This window comes from Rhinolophus sinicus, linkage group LG07 (assembly GCF_036562045.2).
Source record: "Rhinolophus sinicus isolate RSC01 linkage group LG07, ASM3656204v1, whole genome shotgun sequence".
Classification (NCBI taxonomy): domain Eukaryota; kingdom Metazoa; phylum Chordata; class Mammalia; order Chiroptera; family Rhinolophidae; genus Rhinolophus; species Rhinolophus sinicus.
In genome coordinates this window covers 66,860,482-66,879,707 of record NC_133757.1, presented here as the reverse complement: position 1 = coordinate 66,879,707, position 19,226 = coordinate 66,860,482, and the positions used below count along the sequence as shown (strand labels likewise).

General features: G+C 56.3%; 1 protein-coding gene across 2 annotated transcripts in view; it reads left to right on the top strand.

Annotated features, from left to right (window-relative positions):
• The first annotated feature begins 6,323 nt into the window (after positions 1–6,323).
• The window catches only part of RET (ret proto-oncogene), a 56,466-nt gene continuing 43,563 nt past the window's right edge, over positions 6,324–19,226 (top strand). Inside the window, exon 1 of one of the 2 annotated variants that reach the window (XM_074337324.1) lies at positions 6,324–6,610. In XM_074337324.1, the coding sequence (XP_074193425.1) occupies positions 6,553–6,610 (58 nt within the window). In that variant the 5' untranslated portion in view covers positions 6,324–6,552. The remainder of the gene's footprint in view (positions 6,611–19,226) is intronic. The other variant, XM_019719108.2, reaches the window with a different exon arrangement.

The following is a 19,226-nucleotide window of genomic DNA, read 5'->3' as shown; positions in this document are numbered from 1 at the left end:
TAGCTAGGGTGGGAGCCCTGGGTGGGCCTAGGCTCAGGCAGCAACTTCCGGGAAGTACTGGAGAGGACGCACTGAGGGCACCTGTGATCTACCTGAGATCAGCTCCCTGTGGCTTCTGGGCAAGGTGTGCAGGGGCTAACGGCACTGGGGACAAATGAGTGCCGTGCTCCTAGGCCCATCTGCAAGCACAGGGGTCTGGCGGAGCCCCCAGCCTGTACCCCACACTCTGTACTCGCCTGCAGGCGGGCTGTGGGTCCCTCTCCCCACTCTGCCAACTCCCAGTACACCACCTCAGCACCCAAAGGCCTGAGATGGATCTGGAAGTAGTACACTGTGCCTGGAGCTGCAGCCCACAGCATCCTGGGCAAGGAGCCTTCAGAAGCCATGACAAGCATTAAGTCAGTGGACTTCCTATTTGTCAGCATTCCAATAACACGGCAGGTTTTTCAGGCTCCAAAAGACCACCCAGGCCAAAGTATTTGTTTTGCAAGTCCTGCAGGCTGTAATCTTTCAGGCCAGAGCTGCCGCTTCTAGAGGGGCAAGGGTAGGCTGCTGAGATGTTCCCTGGGAAGAGAGACCTGAACATGGCTCCTTCCCGCTGGGGCAGCTGGGGTCTCCAGGGTCCACCCTGACTCCTTCCCACCTCTGACATCTCCAGGGAGGGCAGTGCTGTTCTCACAGATCCATCCTCTATGCCCAAGTTAGCCCCAGGGCACCCTGCGTTGAGGACACACTGCCCATGTCCCTCACCATCTGCATCACGTGTGCTTGGTGTGCTGGTAACTGTCTGAGAAGCACCACAATGGAGGCTCTTGGTTTTGTTCACTGTAGTATCTCCATTTCTAGAAACAGCACCTGGAATACAGACAATGCCCAGCAAATGTTTGTTAAATAAATGAACTCTTCAAGAAGGGCAAGTACATGGGAAATGTGCAGATTGGGTGAAATACAGACTCACATATGAGTTTTTGAGCAAAAGTAAGTCTCACCTTTATGCTAGTTAATCATTTTTGTTCCATAACTGGGGAGGGGAAACAAAAACACTAGGGACACTGGGGGGGCCAGGTGGTATTTGAGCCACTTCTCCCCTTTGCCTCAGCATCCTTCCCACAAAGCAGGCTTCCCTGCAGGCCTCTAGCTCAAACCTCCTGCTACCTTGTTAATAATTTTTTTTCCTCCCACTGTGGGCTATATACCAAGGAGAAACATCAACCATCTTACCTGAAGGTTTTGCCATTTTAGTCTGAAACTAGAGAAGCCCTAAATAGGTTTTGCGATGGTAAAGGTGAGCTAATTTTTCGTTCACCTCCAGCTAATAGGCGGTCCTCCTCCACTTACAGAAGTGAAAGGGCTTCCTAGTGACAGGACATTTGTCAGAAAGTTATGAGTAAGTACAAGCAGGGCTGTATAGGAAGTGCGTATTGAATGATATGACACACTGGCTTCTAATTGCTGCTGCATTTCTGATCAATAATACATGTTTTCAAAAAGCCTTCTGTTTGCATTTACGCAATGGACTGTAACTACTGCAAAGGATCCATTAAGACCTATTTTAAAAAGTGCATTCGTAAAAACTTGTCTAAATCTGCAGTACAGGGCAGATTATGAAACTGCCTGGGGAGATGTTTTTTCTAAAAAGCATTCGAGCCATATTTGCTGGACTTGCCAATCCGAGCTCCCTGAGATCTGTATGGCTTCTTGTGAGCCTGGACTGGCCTTCTCCTGGGCCCAGGTGATGCAAAAGGCTGGCACTGCCAGGCCTGAGGCCCCGCCAAGCTCCAGTGGCCTTGGGCCAGCAGTGCCCTCGGGCTGGAGACTCTGTGGGGACACAGTGGATTCAGTGTGGGCAAAGCCCTGAGGAGCCAGGTGGGGCTCCCAAGTGTGTAATGACATGATGAGATAAGGACTGCTGCGGCAAAGAAGACTCTCAGCTTCCAGGGCTCTCTCCTTCCACTGAGAAGGCTGCAGGTCATGTAGGAGGGTGAAGGAAAAGTGTTAGCTCAGGCAGGCCAGTCTCAGTTGGGCTGCCTTGTCTAGACAGGTGTACACTATTACCTGTGCAGTTGCAGAGCCAGCACGAGGGAAGCAGTCATTTGGATTCAGGGACCACCTGCTTTCTGTGCTAACTCAGCAATGTCCACTGACCTCTGTGGCCTCTTGGCCTCAACTCCTACAGCTGATGGGAATCAGTAGTGACAACTCATTGGCTGTCTGGGGATTCACTTGTCATTGGGCACCTGGGGGAAGGGGACTCTACTTTCCCATTGAGGCCCAGGGACATTCCAGGTCACACAGACAAGAGACAAAGCCAGGACACAGCTCAGAGCCCACCTGCAGCCGTCACACCTCCCGGCCAGACAGCGCTGGACTTCAGAGGAGGCTGAAAGAAGAGGGAGGAAAAGGCCTCCTGAGCAGGAGCTGTGCAGATCGTGCTGGTGCTTCATTTGGGCGTGGCCTCACAACGCTGTAAGGCCTCACAACACTGCGAGGCACTAACCGTGTGACACTCCCAGCTTACAGATGAGGAGCCTAAGTCCCAGGGAGGCAGTTAGCCTGGTTCTGGGGCTAGGGGAAAGGAATGGAGCTGAGATTCCTCCTCGAGAAGAGGGAAGGGGAGGAGGCATGAAAGGAGAAGGGCAGAAAAGCAGAGAAGGGGAGGGAAAAGAGAGGGGAAAGAAATTCAGAGGAGACAAGTCTGTTGTGGGGTCCATGGAAGGGTGAGTTGGGGCAAAGAGTTGAGGTCAGGCCTTCCAGGTGGAGGTGGGCCCTGTCTGAGCCTCAGGGTCTCTGCCAGTATGCAGGACACAGTTGCTCCTGCTCTGGCGCCCTGGGCTGCCTGGACAAGGTAGCCCAACTGAGATTGGCCTGCCTGAGCTAACACCCAGCTCCTGGTCAGGCCCGAGGAGAGTCCTCTCATTGGCCAGGCTGAGGTCCTGTCTGCAAATACCAGCTGTGGGTGAGAGGAAGGCAGGCAGGGCCTCCATAGTCAGGGGAAGGATGTTCCTGAGTCACACCTTGGAGCCCCAGCCTGGTGTGTTGTGTGTTATGGGGACAGCATATTTGAAATGGAGGTAAGTGGATGGGGAGCCCCACGGTGTGCCCTCCCAGCGGGCTAGTGAGCACTGGCTCTCCTTGCAGCTGTACCTAGAGGACAGCAAACAGACCTGCCTGTACCTTAACACCCAGTGGAGTGACAGTGCAGCGGTTTATTACCTCTGCTTACAGAGGGTAAACTAAGTAACAAGCAACCAGCTACAGTACACACAGTCAGCTCCAAAGTCCCTATGCTTCCAGCCTCTCTGTCACATTGCCTGAGACCCCCTCCCATAACCCCTCTGACCACATCTGGCCCCAGGCAGGGGCCTAACAGGCCTCAGTCAGCAGTTCCTGGAATAATGTCTAGCCTTTTAATGCCTGCAGGACTGGGCTGTGCTCCTGGCTTTGTTTCCTCATCCCTGTAAGGTCCCCTGGGCCAGGATTTCCTTTTAGGAGTCTCCACTCCTAAAAGCAGACTTTCTCCCTGAGTTGCCACAGCCACCTGGGTCCATGATCACAGAGCACCCTACCCTCACCAGCAGCTCCTCCCCACCTGGACAAGCCGGCACCAGATGGGATCTCTGTCTGTGCTGGGCTTGACCTCCCTTCCCTGAGCTGTCTTTTGGGGCCAGACCCAAGGGGGTCCAGGTAGGCATCACCTGCTCAGAGGCAAGGAATGTTGCAGGAATAACCTGTGAGCTGCCCGCCCATGGAGCACCTTATCCTGTGCTGAGAGCAAGGCCTCACTAACACTATTTTAGTCACTCCTCCCAGCCATCCAGATGGGGGAGCACTATTTCATCCCCCATTTTAGAAATGGCAAAACCAGAGAGGTACAGTGATTTGTGCAATGTCACATGACTGTAAGTGGCAAAATTCAAACTGCACTGACTCACTCCAAAGCAGAATCCTGTATCAGAACCTCTTGCGGGACTCTTTTTTAAGATGCGGATTTTTATGGAGGTGGAGCCCAGGAATCTATGATAAAAGGAGGGCTGTGGGCTGGGTGCAGAGCACTGACAACACTGGGACGTACCCACTGCCCCCAGCTCCTAGAGAGCTTCTCAATGCCTATAGGAGCCCATGTCCCTCAACAGGGCAAGGATGGTAGAGCCAAGTCCCAAGCGTAGGCATGGCTATGATTTATGGAGCACTCACTTGTGCCTGGCACTGAGCTCCACCCTCACACATACTCCCTTTTCTATCCTCATCCGTTCTGATGGGGATGTTTATAGTTGGAAGCTGAGGCACAGAGAGAGATGACTAGGGGAAGCCAGGACAGAGAACAGGAACCTTCTGCAAACTCTCCCATGCAACTGTCCCAGGTGCCCCCAGGACAAAGTGCAGCAAAGGGAGGGGCTTCCTGGGGAATCAGACTGGCACCTTTGGATTCAGCTGCAGCTAAGGCTCTGACCTTGCCCTGTGGGACCTCAGGGAGGCTGCATTCATTTCCTCTTTGCTGGGAGAAGAAGCGCCTTCCTGCCATTCTGATATTCTTGATCTTAAGCCAATGTACAGTCCTAGGCAGAGCTGAGTCAGCCCCCGCCCGTAGTCCGAAGCCAGCAAGCCCAGGACTTCACTCCTGCCCCCTACTGGGTGCCCTCCAGACAAGTCCCTGGGCATGCACGTGGGGGAGGGTACGCACCCAAGTCCATACATGTTAGTACATACATATGCACATATGCACACATATGTACATGTATGTGCAATGGTACACATGTGGGCCCCCCCTGACATTGATCTAAAAGGAGGGCAATGCCCACACCATAGTGTCAGGTATCTATTCAAGACCCCCCAAAAAACAAACAAACAAACAAACAAACAACAACAAAAAACCCAAGGGTGGAGATGGAAAGAGAGTGGAAGGGGGAGGGGGACCCAGGCAGGAGCACAGCCTCAGATGGGACACACAGAGCCAGCTAGAATCCAGCCTGTTCAGTGTCAGCCAAGGCCAGGCCAGGGTACTTCCTGGGAGGTAGTAGGGTGGGGATGGTTGGAAGAATGGGTCAAGTCACCCCTCTTCCTTCTGCATTTTCCTGCCACAGGAGCCTGTTTGTAATAGTAAAGTCCCCCTCAGCCCCTCACTTTCTACTCAGGTTCCTTCCCTGGGCACAGTCCTGAGTGTCCAGCCTTGGTAGCCATTAGCACCAGAAATAAGGGTCTATCTACAAACAAGGGAGCCCCCTGTGGCCACGAGCCCCATAAATCCGAGGGTGTGGGGCTCTGGGCATGTGAGGCAGGCAACACAAGGTCTGATGGCTGAAGGGTGGCTCTCCTGAGCCGGGCATGCTGTGCCCTGGCCTCTTGCCACAGGCCAGCTCTGGCCATCCCAGCTGGCAGAACCCCCAGCCATCCTGTCTTGGCAGCTCCTCCTCCTGCCTGCAAGGCTGACTTCACTTTGACTTCATATCTGCAGTGATGTGCAGACCTCGTATTCAGCCCTGAGCTCAGCCAGGCAAGAGGGTGGAGCCCCAGCCTCTTGTGCACAGCAGGAAGAAGAGACCCTGAAGGGCGCCCCTAAGGCCAAGGTGCGCTGGACCCTCCCACCCCAAGGCTTCCATTCCTCTGGCCCTGGTGGAGGCCAGACCTCAAAAGGTAGCTAGGGGGTAGGAGGAGAACAGTGGGTTTTTCCCACAGAGGTCTAGAACCCGTCTCCAACCTCATCCCAGGAACTCCATGTTAGGGCTACTGAGTTCCCCCTTTCTGGGATTGTGTTGTGGGTATCCTTTCTTTGGGCGAACATTATATTATTTGAGGCTCCTGTCCCTCCCTGCTACTCGCTCTCCAACTCAGTTCGACATCCAAAGAGCTCTTCTTTTAGGGGTGGCTACTCTCCAAGCACCCCACTAGGCCGCCAGGACCAGGTCTGAGAAATGGCGGAGGAGGCGTTCCACGCCAAGAGCCTGGTCCTCAGGTCCGCTCGGGTTCTTCCCAGCCAGGCTGCCCAGACACCGCATTCCCGCGTGGTTTAATTGTCTCGTGTGGGAGGCGGGGAAGGTTGAAGGGTGGGTACAGCGAGGGCGCACAGGCTGAGAAAGAGTGGCTGTGAGTGCGGACGGCGCTGAGGTTGGCAGGCCAGCACCCGGCGCCCCACACCTCGCTCCTACTCCTGTTCCGCTTAGACCACGCCCGCACCGCACGTCCAGCACTGATCCGCCACCCGAGCCTCGCTGGGTCCGCACCAGGCGCTGCCGGGCGGGTATCCCGAGCCCCGCCCCTACCGCACCCCGCCGGCACCCTGGCCCCGCCCGGCCCGCCCCCCTGGCAGCGCCGCCCCGCCCCTGCCCGCTCCTCCAGCGCAGCCCGCGCCAGCTTTGCCTCAGTCCGGCGATCAGAACCCGGCCCAAGCAACGGAGAGCGCCCCGGTGTCGCGCTCCGACGCTCCGCGCCCGCAGTGTCCTCCGCGTCCGCCGCGTCCCGGGCGGGATGGAGCGGCCCGGCTGAGTACTACACCCGCCGCCTACACCCCGTTTCCGAGCCACCATCCTCTTGCCGCGGTCCCGGCGCACACGGGCGATGGCGAAGACGACGGCGGGGCTGCGGTGGCTGCTTCTGCTGCCTCTGCTCGGCGAAGGTAAGTCCTGCTGGCGGCCAGGGCCAAGTTGGAGTGGCGGAGTGGACGCAATCGAAAACGCCGTTCTGTTTGCCGCGGGCCGCAGGCAGCGCTTTTGCGGGCCGCAGGGGCGGGGCGGGGAACGAGGTGGTGCGGCGGGCAGGGCGCCTCAGGCCCCAAGCTGGGCGGGTCTCGGGCTGGAGAGGGACGCGGGCTGGGCCCGGTGGCCGAGGTCGGTGTTCACCGTGCGAGCCGCAGCCGCGCGTCGCAGTCTGGTCGCGCTTGGACCGAAGCGGACAGATACTGTCGCCCTTTCGTCGCAGGTAGCGCGGGACGGGTGAGGTAGCCCTAGAAAGCCAGCGACCGGTGCACGGAGTTCTGTTTCTGCAAAAGATCGCTGCGTCCTGGTTTCCTTTCCGCGCTCCACGTGGGTGCATTCCTCCTCCTGCCCTGATCCCCTGGCCCGCAGTGGGGTGAGGAGGGGATCTCCTCTTTTATAAAACGTTGCTTTTCCCTCGTGAGTTTTTTGCCGCCCAAGTCTTCTAAAAAATCTAAAAGCCTGTGGTTTCTGGGAAGCCTGCCCTCGATGGCCCACTCAGACTGGCCCAGCGCAGCCCACGGAGGGCCCACCGCGGTCGAGCCTCACCAGGCAGGCTTTTTTAGAGTCGCACGCCGCTGCCAGGCAGGGGCATCTGAAGGTGCGGCCTTTGGGACCATATGACGGCTCTGGGTCAACATTTCATAAGCACTTTTGACCATCTTGGAGTAGGGTGTAGGGCCGTATGCCACCAGTGTTGGTGCTGGGAGCATTAGATATGCTCTTGCAAAGGCTGGTCACCACCCCACCCCCAAACCCTGACAGGATGAACCCCAAGGCGGTAGATAGAATCTTTGACTCCCCTCGGCCATGCATTTTACTTCCGTTCAAACCATCCCTGACTGATCCCCTCCTGCTGTGCTTCTGAATGAAGTTTCCCTCAAAGAGGGCAAGAGTCCTGGCCACCTCCCTCACACTACTTACAAAGGGTTTTCTCTCCCTATGGCCTTTGGGGACAGAACAGGCGGTGGCACCCTGTCTCTAGCCCCAGGTCCTGCACAGATTCTGGGTTCACAGGCCTGCGCAAGGCTTCGTTTGTGTGACTGGATCCCTGTCTCAAGGAGCAGATACTGAAGCCAGAATCCTCTTCAGTGCATCATAGAGAGGGCAGGGGAGAAGCCCTTTCTTTGCCGTGGGGATGAATGTGGGAAGGGAGTCTGTTTCCAGTATTGGGACTCTGGGCTCAGTGCTGCTAGAGGAAGACAGCAGGAGGCTGTGAATACAGCCTGGGGGCAGCAGGGCAGAAGTAAACAGGAACAGGGTGTTATAGAGATCTCCTGTAACTCTTGGGTTGCAACTTTGTAATTGTGGGCTTGTGGTCAGGTGTGAGCCAGAAGCAGAGTGCTGAGTGCAGCCTTAGCAGCCTGCAGAGGCTTTCCCCATACCATTCCACAGCCTTGTGCTTAGCTGCTGTGCTCAGTGGAACTGTGGGGGGGCTGAACTGTGGGGGCTGGGCTGCAAGGGTGGGCCTGTGGCACTTGGCAGGAATAGGTGGCTTTTCTATCGCTGTGGCCCACAGAGTTGGGTGGCCAAAGACAGGCTTTCGAATCCAGTGAACCCCCAACTCTGCCCACCCTTCCCTTGGGATGACAAGAAACCACGATTGGTGGCACTGAGAGTGGAGCGGTGGCCCCACACCACACAAGAAGAGACCGCCGAGGCCTTGGAGAGGCCTGTGGGTGCCCTCTACCAGGAGCAGCAGCCCTGGAACTGCCGGAACCCGGGTCTCAGTGAGCCGCTCCCCGCTGCCACTAGCGTGCCTGCAGCTGCGCCTGGACCCGCCCAGGCTGGGAGCAGCTGGGCCTCTGGGCGCCCTCTTGTGGATGCAGTGCTCCAGTGCCTGACCTGTTGGGAGGAGGGGCTGGGTCTCCAGAGGATGCAGGTTATCCCCTGCTGGGCAAGATGCCTCCCCAAGACCGGAAGCTCCCTTCGGTGCTGGGGGACTGACAGGAAGTAGGTATGGGAGGTGACTCAGAAAGGGTCAGTGGCCATGAGCAGAGAGCAGGGAAGGAGCAGCGCTGCCTCCGGGCTGGCAGGGGTGGGCTGGAGGACCCAAGGAGACCCAGAGCGAGGCCATGGGAACATAGACAGACACACACCCCCCCCAGCCTGCCTCCCCCTACTCTTATTGTGTGTAGCCGCACACACCGTCAGAAAAGGTGCCAACGCAGACACAGACTACCAGAGCAGGGCAGGACTTGCCTTCTCACTTACACCCTGGTATTTGTGCTCACACCCACATACACACACTCCCACATCCATTCTTGCTCACACTCATAGTCATCACCAGGACACACTCCTGTCCTTTCTCAAGGAGACATGTTCATGATAACTGTGGACACACACACTCCCCTCCTTGCCACTCACACACACTGGGATCCCTCATGTGCACACAGGGACACTGGCCCTCACCCCCGCCCCCAACCATCAGCCCTGGCTACCTTTAAACCAGAGCTAGGGAACCTCCACCTAACAGTTGTTCTTAGAAGAGTTTCTGGCCCTTTGCTGCTCGGCTCAGGTCCAGCCATCCCTGAGGCATAGATGAGGAGTCAGAATCCCAGCTTCTGGGACTCCACCTGCACATGTCCCAGGCTGACCCCTTGTCCAGCACCATCTCCTTGACCGCCTGCCTGCAACTCCTCAGCAGGATCGCGTTTCTCATCTTCCTGGCCTGGCTCCTTAGCTCCCATTTTGCTCAGCCTTCTTGCTGCAAGGAAGGCCTGGGCAGGTGCTCCTGCCTGGACCAGCAGGTGTCTGAGTGGCCCCTGGTCAGGGAGGATGCCCCACTAGTCTTACTTTCTCTTTTGGCTCCTCCCTTCTCTTTGGCCAGGGGCTAATAGAAGGTGGATCCTGCTTCATCAGGCTCTCCTGGGCCCTATCCCCTTACCCCGACTCCCCGCTAAGCCCCTCTGGCCTCTGAGAGCTTGACCCACACTGGCTGCCCTAGACCCCAGCAGGGACCAACCTACCCACGGACAGAGACTGGGCCAGCTGGTGGGTTCCTTAGGGTGGAGCCTGAGAGCAGAGTTAACGGGAAAGTTTAGCAAGCCCATTGCTAAATTGTCTTTATTCTATGAAATTGCTTTAGGAATGGCTAACTAAATCAGTTTCCTTGGTGGTGTGAAGAAAATGGGACTCATTCACCTAATGGGGAGCTAATGGACTTTCAGGCAAGGGAGGAGAAAACTAATTAAAAATTATGGTATCTGTTAAAACCGAGCCTGAGGTACTAAGGGGAAGGAAGGGCCCGGAAGCTGCCACTCCCACTGAGGCCTTCCCCCACTCTGAGACCTGAGAGAGGACACCTCCCTCCCCTGGCCATCACTGGATACAGCATCAGCCACACCACAAGGGGCTCACAGCCTGCTGGTCTATGCTGAGCACACCTGTCTGCTAGCTCACTGTGTCCTCCCAAAACCCTGTTTTCCCACTTCACAGGTGAGGCAACTGAGGCTCCTGTAGCCTGTGAACTTGAGCCCAGAGAGAGCACTTAGTGACTCCCCACCCCTAGGTCTCTGACTTTCAGCAAGCGCATTCTCTAGGCCAGAGGTGGTGGGAATACGGTGGGGCTGAGGAGGGGTCCTGGGATGGGAACGTGGCCCTGAGCCTGCTCCCACACCAGTGACTCACCTGGTCCAGGGACCCTGGGGGCAGCCTGGCCCAGGTATGAGAGTGTAGTATAGCTCTGTGCTGAGTCTCCTGAAACAGGAGTCCCTCGGGGTCTCAGCTGGTTTCTCAGATGGGACCACTGCTTTAGCTGATTGCTGGGAGTCTTGTGGGTCTGGGGACTGCCACCAGGCATGGCTCTGTCATGGCCAGCCCCAGGGGAGGACGCTTGTGTGCTCTGGTATGGCAGGAAGAGGTCTGTGTGCTGGTAGTGCAGGCCAGAAGTGTGTCCCCTGCACCCACCTTCTTCCTGGGGACCCAGCACCTGACAGAAGCTACTGCACTGAAGAGAGAGGGGGTAGGGTGAGGGGCAAGGCTGGGCTTCAGGGGGCGTGGGTACAACTGTGTACCCTTGTCCAGGGCAGGACCCTCCACCCTAGGACTCCAGGACAGACTGGGAGAAGGAAGCGCCCAAGGCGACACCCAGAAAAAAAGGCAGTGTGGAAGAAGTGCCCCCTCCCCAAAGTGGCTCTTCCTTCAGTGCTGTGGTAGTAGCTACATTTCTACTGTGGAGCCCTTTCCCCCTTCCTCTGAGTGTGGGGGAGGACACTTCCTGGTGTGGGGGTCTTATGCAGTGACCTTGGTGGCCACTCAGTTCAGAGGCTGACCTCCCCCTCCTCCTCCTCATTTATGCAGTTGTTTTTCTGAGTGAATGACTTAATAGTAACAGTCCCAGTAATAGTGATTAGCCCACACACATTCTGCGAGCTACCACAGCTTCCCAGGGCTAGGGATGCACAGTGGGGGACAACAGAAGGGCCCTTTGACCTCATAGCTATTACTTTCAGGGAGAGACATGGGCAATAAAGGAAGCCGTCACTTATCTCAAGTGTGTGTATGATTTCAGATGGAGGCCAGGCAGGAGGCAGGCCATGGGGGAGGGTGGCAGGGGCCGGTGGGCAGCCACACTGTGAAGTGGCCATCCTGGCCATGGGTCGAGGGACGTGAGGGCAGTGAGGGGTCATCTGTCTCCCTGCCGCCTCCTTCCCATTCCTTCCTTCCTTCTCATTTGCCTTCCCTGTTCTGAGCTTTATGGGGTGGGGTGATTTGGCCCCTGGAAAGCTGGAGGGGTCAGTAAGACGTAGAGAGGTCAGGCCCAAGAAGTCTCTCTGGGGGCCTGGGGAGGGCACTCCTGGGGGGCTTGAAAGGGTCAGAAGGCTTAGGCCTCCGAGATCCCACCTGGCTTTCCCTTCCCCACCCCAGAGTGGCAGAGAGTGGCAGCCCAGGGGTGGCATTGGGGGTTTCAGGGAGGCTCCACCTTACTTTGAGGATCTTAGAAGACAGACCCTCTTTGGGTGTAGAGCCCCTGAGGACTTAGAGGCCCTGTGGACTGGGCCCTTCCCCTGTCCTCCCTCCCCACCTGGTCCTTCCACAGCTCATCTTCCCTGAGCTCTGGGACCAGATGAGGTCTGGGCTTCCATAGAGCTCTGGCCTCATAGCTGTGTAATTGTGGGAGCCTCTGGGACCCTCCCTCTTCCCCCAAGGCTGGAAGCTGTGAAGCCAGTGGACCCCCAAGCTGTCCACCCTGAGAACTCTGGGCAAGGTGGGGGTAAGGCAAGAGGTGGCGCATGGTGTCTCTGTACCCTTAGTTCCTCCCCTATTGGAGCTGATGGCCCTAGAAAGTGCCCCTGTGGAGTAATTGACGCCAGTGGACCTTGAGGGAGGCAGTCCAGGCACCACCTGGGCCCTCAAAGAGAGCAGATGGCCAGCCTCAAGCAAATACCTCTGTTTGCTTTTGCTTTGTGGGTGGCTCCACAAAGCATAGCAGACAGGGCACCACCACAGGAAGGTCACCTGTGCACCTGGATAGGTGTGTGCCCACCTGGTGCACCAGCCATTGCAGGCTCTCCATGACATCAGTGATATCCTTTGGGGCTGGGGCTGGGGCTCTTCAGACCTGCTCAGGGGTGGCACCTGTGTCCCTGAAGGTCCAGGTCCTGGGGGCCCCAATTCCCCCTGCCCGCCAGATGTGAGGGTCTTCGCTCCTCTGTGACAAGGGTGAAGATGTCTGGATTCTGCAGGACCAAGGGCTCCAGAGAGGTGCCTGAAGGAGAGTGTGGCGCGGGGGAAGGCAACGGGGCAGAGCTCCGAGCCTGCCTGGAGCTCCAGCCCTCATCTGGGCTCTGATTGGTGAGAAAGAGCTCTGTTGCTAAAACAATCAGAAAGCCTGTGCCAAGACAATGCTCATCAGAAATGGTTGGAATCCACTCCCCACCGTCCATGTGCCCGTGTGATTGCCAGAAAATTCAAATGATTCTTACTCTTTCAGAAAGGGAAAAATTAAAAACATAATTTCCTAAAATTTAACCAATGGCTAGAAAACACTGGGAAAGATATGCGCTCTGTGCCAGGACCTGGGGATGGGGTGAATGTGGGGCTGAGCTGGTGGCACAGTGTTGGTGGGCATCTGAGTGGAGGGAGAGAGTTTATTGAGTTTTTTCCTTGGACTTTTCTGGCCAGTGCAACAGGCAAAGACAGAAACAGTGAAACGGTGAAAGACACAAGCCAGGGCTGGCGCTGGACACGGGCTTTCTCCAGCCTGCTCTCCCATCCTGCCTGCTACACTGACCGTGGCGTCTCTTTTCTGGAGAGAAGAAGGGTGGAGTCAGGCACAGGGCACTGTGCTAGCAGCCACTTGCCGTGGAGTGGCGCAGCGCCCCCCTGTGGAAGCAAGGTGACCGTGCGCTTAGCACCACCGGGAGGGAGTGAGCCCGGTTGGGGAAATTGCGAGTGGTCCCTGCTGCAGTGGGACCACGGACATGACTCCATGGAACCCTGGGAGGTCCTGACTGAGGACCCCTTGGAATCTTCTTTGCTTCCCCAGATGCCCACCTGCCTGTCTCTGCGAGGAAAGGCAGGACTGCACTTGGTGACAGAAACCCCAACATAGTCCGTGTGTGTCCTGCTTGTGGCGCCTTTGTCACCCACTTCATGCACAGGGAGGGCACAGAACTCTGAGCAGCCGGCCTGGAGGGGCCCACAGCCAGCAGCCCGTGTTCCACAGGCTGGAACCCTGCCACAGGCTCCTGGGGGTCCCTCCTGGAACTTGTGCCCCTGTGCACTGGCTCTTCCAGGTGACATCTCCTAGTCAGCACAGCAGGGGCCTGTGTGAGGCCTAGCAACTAGGGGAAGAGAGGGAGGGGGTCACGGTGGCAAATGATTACAATTTCCTTTTTTTTTTTTTTTTTTTAGGTGAGAGTCATGTAACGTAAAGTTAACCATGTTCAAGTGAACAGCTCAGTGGCGTGGGGTCCAGTGTCGCGTAGGCATCACCTCTACATAGTTCCCAAGCATTGTCCTCACCCCAAAAGGAAACCCCATATCCGTTAGGCTTTGCTGCCTGTTTCCCCATCCCAGCCCCTGGTAACCGCCACTCCCGCTCTGTCTCTACGGATGTGTCCGCTTTGGATATTTCACATAAGTGGGCCTTTCACTCACCCTGATGCTTTCAAGCTGCATCCATGTTGTAGCATATGTCGGTACTTCATTCCTTTTCAGGGGTGAGTGATGTTCCGTGGCAGATACAACCACATTTCTTTATCCATTCATGTCTTGATGGACATTTGGGCTGTGTCCACCTTTTGGCCATTGTGAATAATGCTGCTATGAACATTCATCTGTTTGAATCCTTATTTTCAGTTCTCTTAGGTACCTGCCTAGGAGTGGAATTGCTGGGTCCCAATGGTAATTCTAAGTTTTATTTTTTGAAGAACTGCCAGACTCTTCCACAGTAATTGAACCATTTTACATCCCCACCAGTAATGTGTGAGGATGCTAGTTTCACCACAACATCACCAACTTATGTTTTGGTGGTTTGTTTGTTTTTTTCTGTTTGTTTGTTTGTTTTTAATTATAGCCATTCCAGTGGGTACAAATGGTATCTCATTGTGGTTTTGATTTGCATTTCCCTAATGATCAGTGATGTTGAGCATGTTTTCACGTGCTTCTTGGCCACTTGTATCTTCTTTGGAGAAACGTCTATTTAGGTCCTTTGCCAAGGTTTTAATTGGGTGAGTTGTCTTTTTGTTGTTGGGTTTACTTTGCTTTATCAAATCTCCAAGTATTTCTGAGAAGCACTTTCGTCCAGTGGCATATGTGTCAGTGTCTGAGCCCCAGGTCCCTTTGGGGGAAGACAAGAGTTCATCTGATGTCCTTCTCTGGGGGTTGAGTCACCATGACCCCACAGGGACCCTGAGGACATTCTCAGAAGACGTAGACCCTAAAGCCTCATTGAACTTAAACAACCCAGAAGCAATTGTGTCACAACTTGTGTGTGAGACACTGATGCCCGGGGACTGCACTGTGAAGGACAGGAAGGGAGGGGTGCCACGCACCAGTGACCCACCAGCCCACCTGCCAAGGCGCGGCTCAGCTGCAGGGGAACCCAGGGCTGCCCTGTCTTGCCTCAATGCAGAGTCTAAATATAACCAGGCAGAGAGGTAAGCTGATTACTGTAATTGCCACTGTGCAGTGTCATGCTGCCAGTCCTTTGACAGTGGTACTTACTGAGGCAGTGACCCCCCTCCCCACCTTGCACCCAGAAGATGCACAACTGCCGGAGCCCAGCGTGGGGCAGGTAGGCCTTGGCTGAGGGGTAGCAGGAAGCCTTTACAAGCATGGCAGGTCTGATTCCAGAGTTGGGGGTGGGGTGGGGAGAAAGGAGATCCAGCTTCTGTCTGCAGGTGTTCTCTACCTGGGCTGTCCCAGCAGCACTTTCAGGGAGTTCTCAGCTGGGGACAGACCCAGAGAGGCCACGTGCCCAGCCGGTTGCACAGCCAGGCAGTGAAGGAGCGTAGCCCGGTCTGCCCTCGACTTTCTGCTTCCTCCTGTCACACTGCAGTCTCTCCTTCAAATTTAGGCTCATTTCCTCTTGCCTTTTCAGGGGCCAAGGAGGACATGTGTGGTTCTAATCGTGTTCCAGCCCCATGTCCTTCACCTCACTGGGGCCACCTAAGCCAAAGCCCACCCTAGTTCCCATCGTGCCCACCATCCGACCTCTTGGCCCCGGTCAGGAAGTTCATTCTGTGACTGCTCCTGCACAGATGCCACATAGACTCATAAGGGAATCAGAATCTGATCTGAAAGGAGCCTCAGCATCAGGTGTAACCCTTTCATTTTACAGATGGGAAAGCTGAGGTCCAGAGGGAGCTGTGAGCTGTCACCTGGGGAGGCATCAGTTGAGGACTTGGTTACCATGACCTGTTTTCCATACAGCCACACCAGCCCTGGAGTTGGGTTCCTTTTCACAATTGAAGCTGAGAGTCTTTGAGCTCTGTCGCCCCCAGGGGGCTAGATGACAGCGTCTAAACACAGGTAGTGTGTGCCCAGCACTGGTCTGCTGGGCATGTAGTGGGCCTTCTGGACTCGTTGACTGGTCTGGCCCAGGTCTACACTGCTGCTACCTGCCTCTCTTGGAGGCTTCCCAAATTTCTGCCCTCCACTCTCCCAGCAGAGCATACCCTGAGGCCTTCCTTGTTCCCCCCCCCGCCCCCCCCCCGCCTGAGGAAGAGACCAGCTTCTGTTCCAGAGAGTGGTGGCCCTGCCTGGGGGTCCTGCCTGCAGCCCACCCTGGCTGTACATCCTGTGCTCACAGCAGGAGTTGGGGGAGGAGAGGATAGCAGGCCCGAAGCTACAGGGAGGGACTGAGGGGGGCTCCCAGAGGGAGCACTATGACATCCCAAGTCTTCCCCTCTTTTCACGAAGGAGGGAACGCATGCTGGAGCAGGAGGGTAGGCTGGCTTGGCAGAAGTCCACAAGCCCCCTAGAAGATGGGGCTCCCTTTCAGAGACCCGACTCCGCCCCCGCATTCCTCTCAGACATGACAAGGAGGAGCATCCAGACCTAGGATGGCCTCCCAGCTCCCCTTGGAGCTGCAGTGGTTCCAGCAAAGCCCAGCTCTAACAGGCTGCTGAGGGGTCATGGAGACACCTTTGTCCCAGTCACCCCATGTGGGTATCCTGTGTGGGTGCTGCTCTCCCAGGGTCTGCCCTGACCCCATCTCAGGTACAATCATGGGTCACCATCCAAGTACAGAAGCCAACTTGCTGGGTCTCCCTTCTCAGATGTTTGGTGGTGATGGGACCCAGCAGGGCCAGCTGGAAAGACCCTTCGTGGCTCACTTCTATGCCCAACAGTGCAGGGCATGCCAGGCCCCGAGCATCTGGGGGCCCTGGCAGGTGTGCCCTGCAGCAGCCATTCCCGTGTCTGTGCCTGTCAGGCGGGTGCCGCCTGAGCAGACTCCTGCCCTGTTACCCCTTCCCATGCCTTCCCCCTACTTCACTTATGTGTTAAACAGTGAATTTATGCAAGGGAACTTTTAGGGGCACCTGACTTTTAGAAGAGGGTGAAGGAGGCCAGATGGTTATTTATGGTAGCATTTTCCAGCTGGTCTGCAAGCAGGAGGGTGGGTGGCTCAGGGGCCCAGGTTAGGTGCCCTGACTTCTCTGTACGTGTGTGCCTGGCCACTGAGCACAGGGCCCTGTGGCCATGCTCACTGGCCTGGGAGGGGCCTGGGTGTAAGGCCTGATTCAGTCTCCATGGCCTTGGGCAAGGTACTTAGCCTCTCTCTGCCTCAGTTTCCCCCTCTGTAAGACAAGAATCATAATCGTCCCTACCTCTGGCAGTTGTATTAAGTAGGACAACGCACGCGAAGTACTCTGAATGGTGCCTGTCACAAAGAGTGCTCTGTAGGAGTCTTACAGGTTAATATTGAACGCAGGTGAGAAGGGTGCTGGGCCGGGAGGTGGGGGATGAGGTCGTGTGGGGGTGGGGTGGGGGTGGGAATGTGCAGGACCATCTCTGTTCTAGGAGCTTGAGATAGTGGGATGACAGATTTGTTTAAGGCGGAGGGACCAGGGTCAAATCCGGTGGTGTCCTAGCTTGTCACCCTCAGGCCAGGGCTGGTATACGCAGTCCGCCGGGGCTGTGGGGCACAAGAGCCTGGAGCCAAAGGGGCCTGGTGACCCGCACACCGCACACAGTTATCAGCAGGCCATTTGGGTGGCCAGTCTTTTTCCAGCCAGGCCTTGCCCTGGGTAAGAAATTAATTGTAACATAATTGGCAGTTTCCTTTGCATGGAAGCCGGAAGGAACTGCCGGCGAGGCTGGTGATTAACTCGGCAGCTGCGCAATCACATTTGGACAGAAGTGTCCATCATCTCAGTGAGGCCACTGCAGCTGGCCTGGGCAGGGGTTGACATGTAGGAGGTGGCCTCGGGTGCATGTCTGGGGTCCTGGCCCCTAGAAGCAGAAGGCCGGGGCCTACAGACAGAGGGTGAGTCTGGACTGCTGGCTCCCATGCTCCTGAGCTGTAGACCTCAGGCCTCGAAACCTCAGCTGAGTCCTGGCCCCTTCCCTACTCTGGGCAGAGGGCTATATGGATGACGGGTGGGGGATGTCAGGAGACCCTGGCCCTGGTTGCACCACCACCATTAGTGCAAGAGGTGAATTCTGAATTCTGGGCCTGTTTCCCAGTGCCGAATGAGGAAATGATGTCTCTGACCTACACTGAGAGCTCAGGCAAGGTATGTAAGAAAGAGCTTTTCACTAGTATGGCGTTCCTGCATGCCTCTGAGGCAAGAGCTGGCCCCCGGGTCTCTCCTCTTCCACCAGCTGCTCTGCCAGGTCTCCAGCATCCCTGCCCAGCCAAGGCCCAGGAGGACAGGGGTCTGGGAAGACACTGCTCCCCACATTTGGCCCCCTGCCCTCCTCCACCATGGACCACACCATGGGGGTTCAGGCTAGAGGAATGTAGGTGGGAAGGGCCTTGAGAGCTGTGCTCTGTGTGACGCTCCCAACCAGACAGGCCAACAGAAGCCCTGGGCTCTTCTGGGTGGAACTCTCAGGGGCATGGAGAGCCCCGAACTCATTCTAGGGAGCCTGGCAGCCCGCGTATGCCAGGGCAGTTGTTTGCTCCTTCCTGTGTGCTGGGCCAATCCAGCTTGCCCTTGCTGTGTGCCCAGCCTGGCCCAGGAAGGCCACTCAGCCTTGTGGCCACAGTGGCACAGTGCCCAGTGAGGGCTGCTGGTAGCATTTTGGGAAGAAGGAATTTAAGGGTGGGACTGAGGCTGCACTAAACTGACTAGTACGCCCTCTGGGTACCAGTGAACTAGCTGGCCCTGGCACTTGCTGTGTGCCCAGTGTATGCATGAAGCTGTCCATCTGTTGGGCACACCTACAGAGGCCAGGGTTTCTTCCTCAGAGGTTTTGCAAACAGGCTTAAATCCAAGGTATCAAGATTGGGACAAGCTGTCCGACTTCCCCTAAGGAAGCATTGGCTTGTGAGTGAGTACAGCTCAGGAAAGCCAGGGACCCATGAGCAGAGGCACATGGCTCTCAAAGTGAGGTGCCTGGGGACCCTCAAGTTACCAGAGCCTGCCCAGGCCTTCCCTCAACACCTGCTCTGTGCTGGGCATCTGACACAGTGAACAAGACAGGCCTAGTGCTAGCCCTGTCGGTCCTTAAACAGCCCAACTTTCCTCCCACAACGTGTGTGGGTCAAACCTGGCAAGGCCACTTTCATTGGGAAGCCTCAGGATGGCCAGCAAAGTAAGGATGGGTAGTGGTGGTGATGGGGGTTAGTGAGCATAATGATTGTGGAGGGTAAAATGAAGGTGGTGATGATGGTGTAGATGGTGGTGGGAAGGTGAAGGTGATGACGGTTGTGGTGATGATGGTTCCAATAACTGTGGTGGTTATGTAGTGGTGACAGTATAGGTGGTGCTGATGGGAGTGGGGAAATGGTGGTGCTGATGGTGGTGGTGGTGTAGCCACACACAGGCAGGCACTGAGAGTCCCGTCAGCCCCACCTATGCAGTGCCACAGTGGGGCCAGCCTGCAGGGCCCTTCCGTGCACTCACAGGCAGGGCTGCCGAG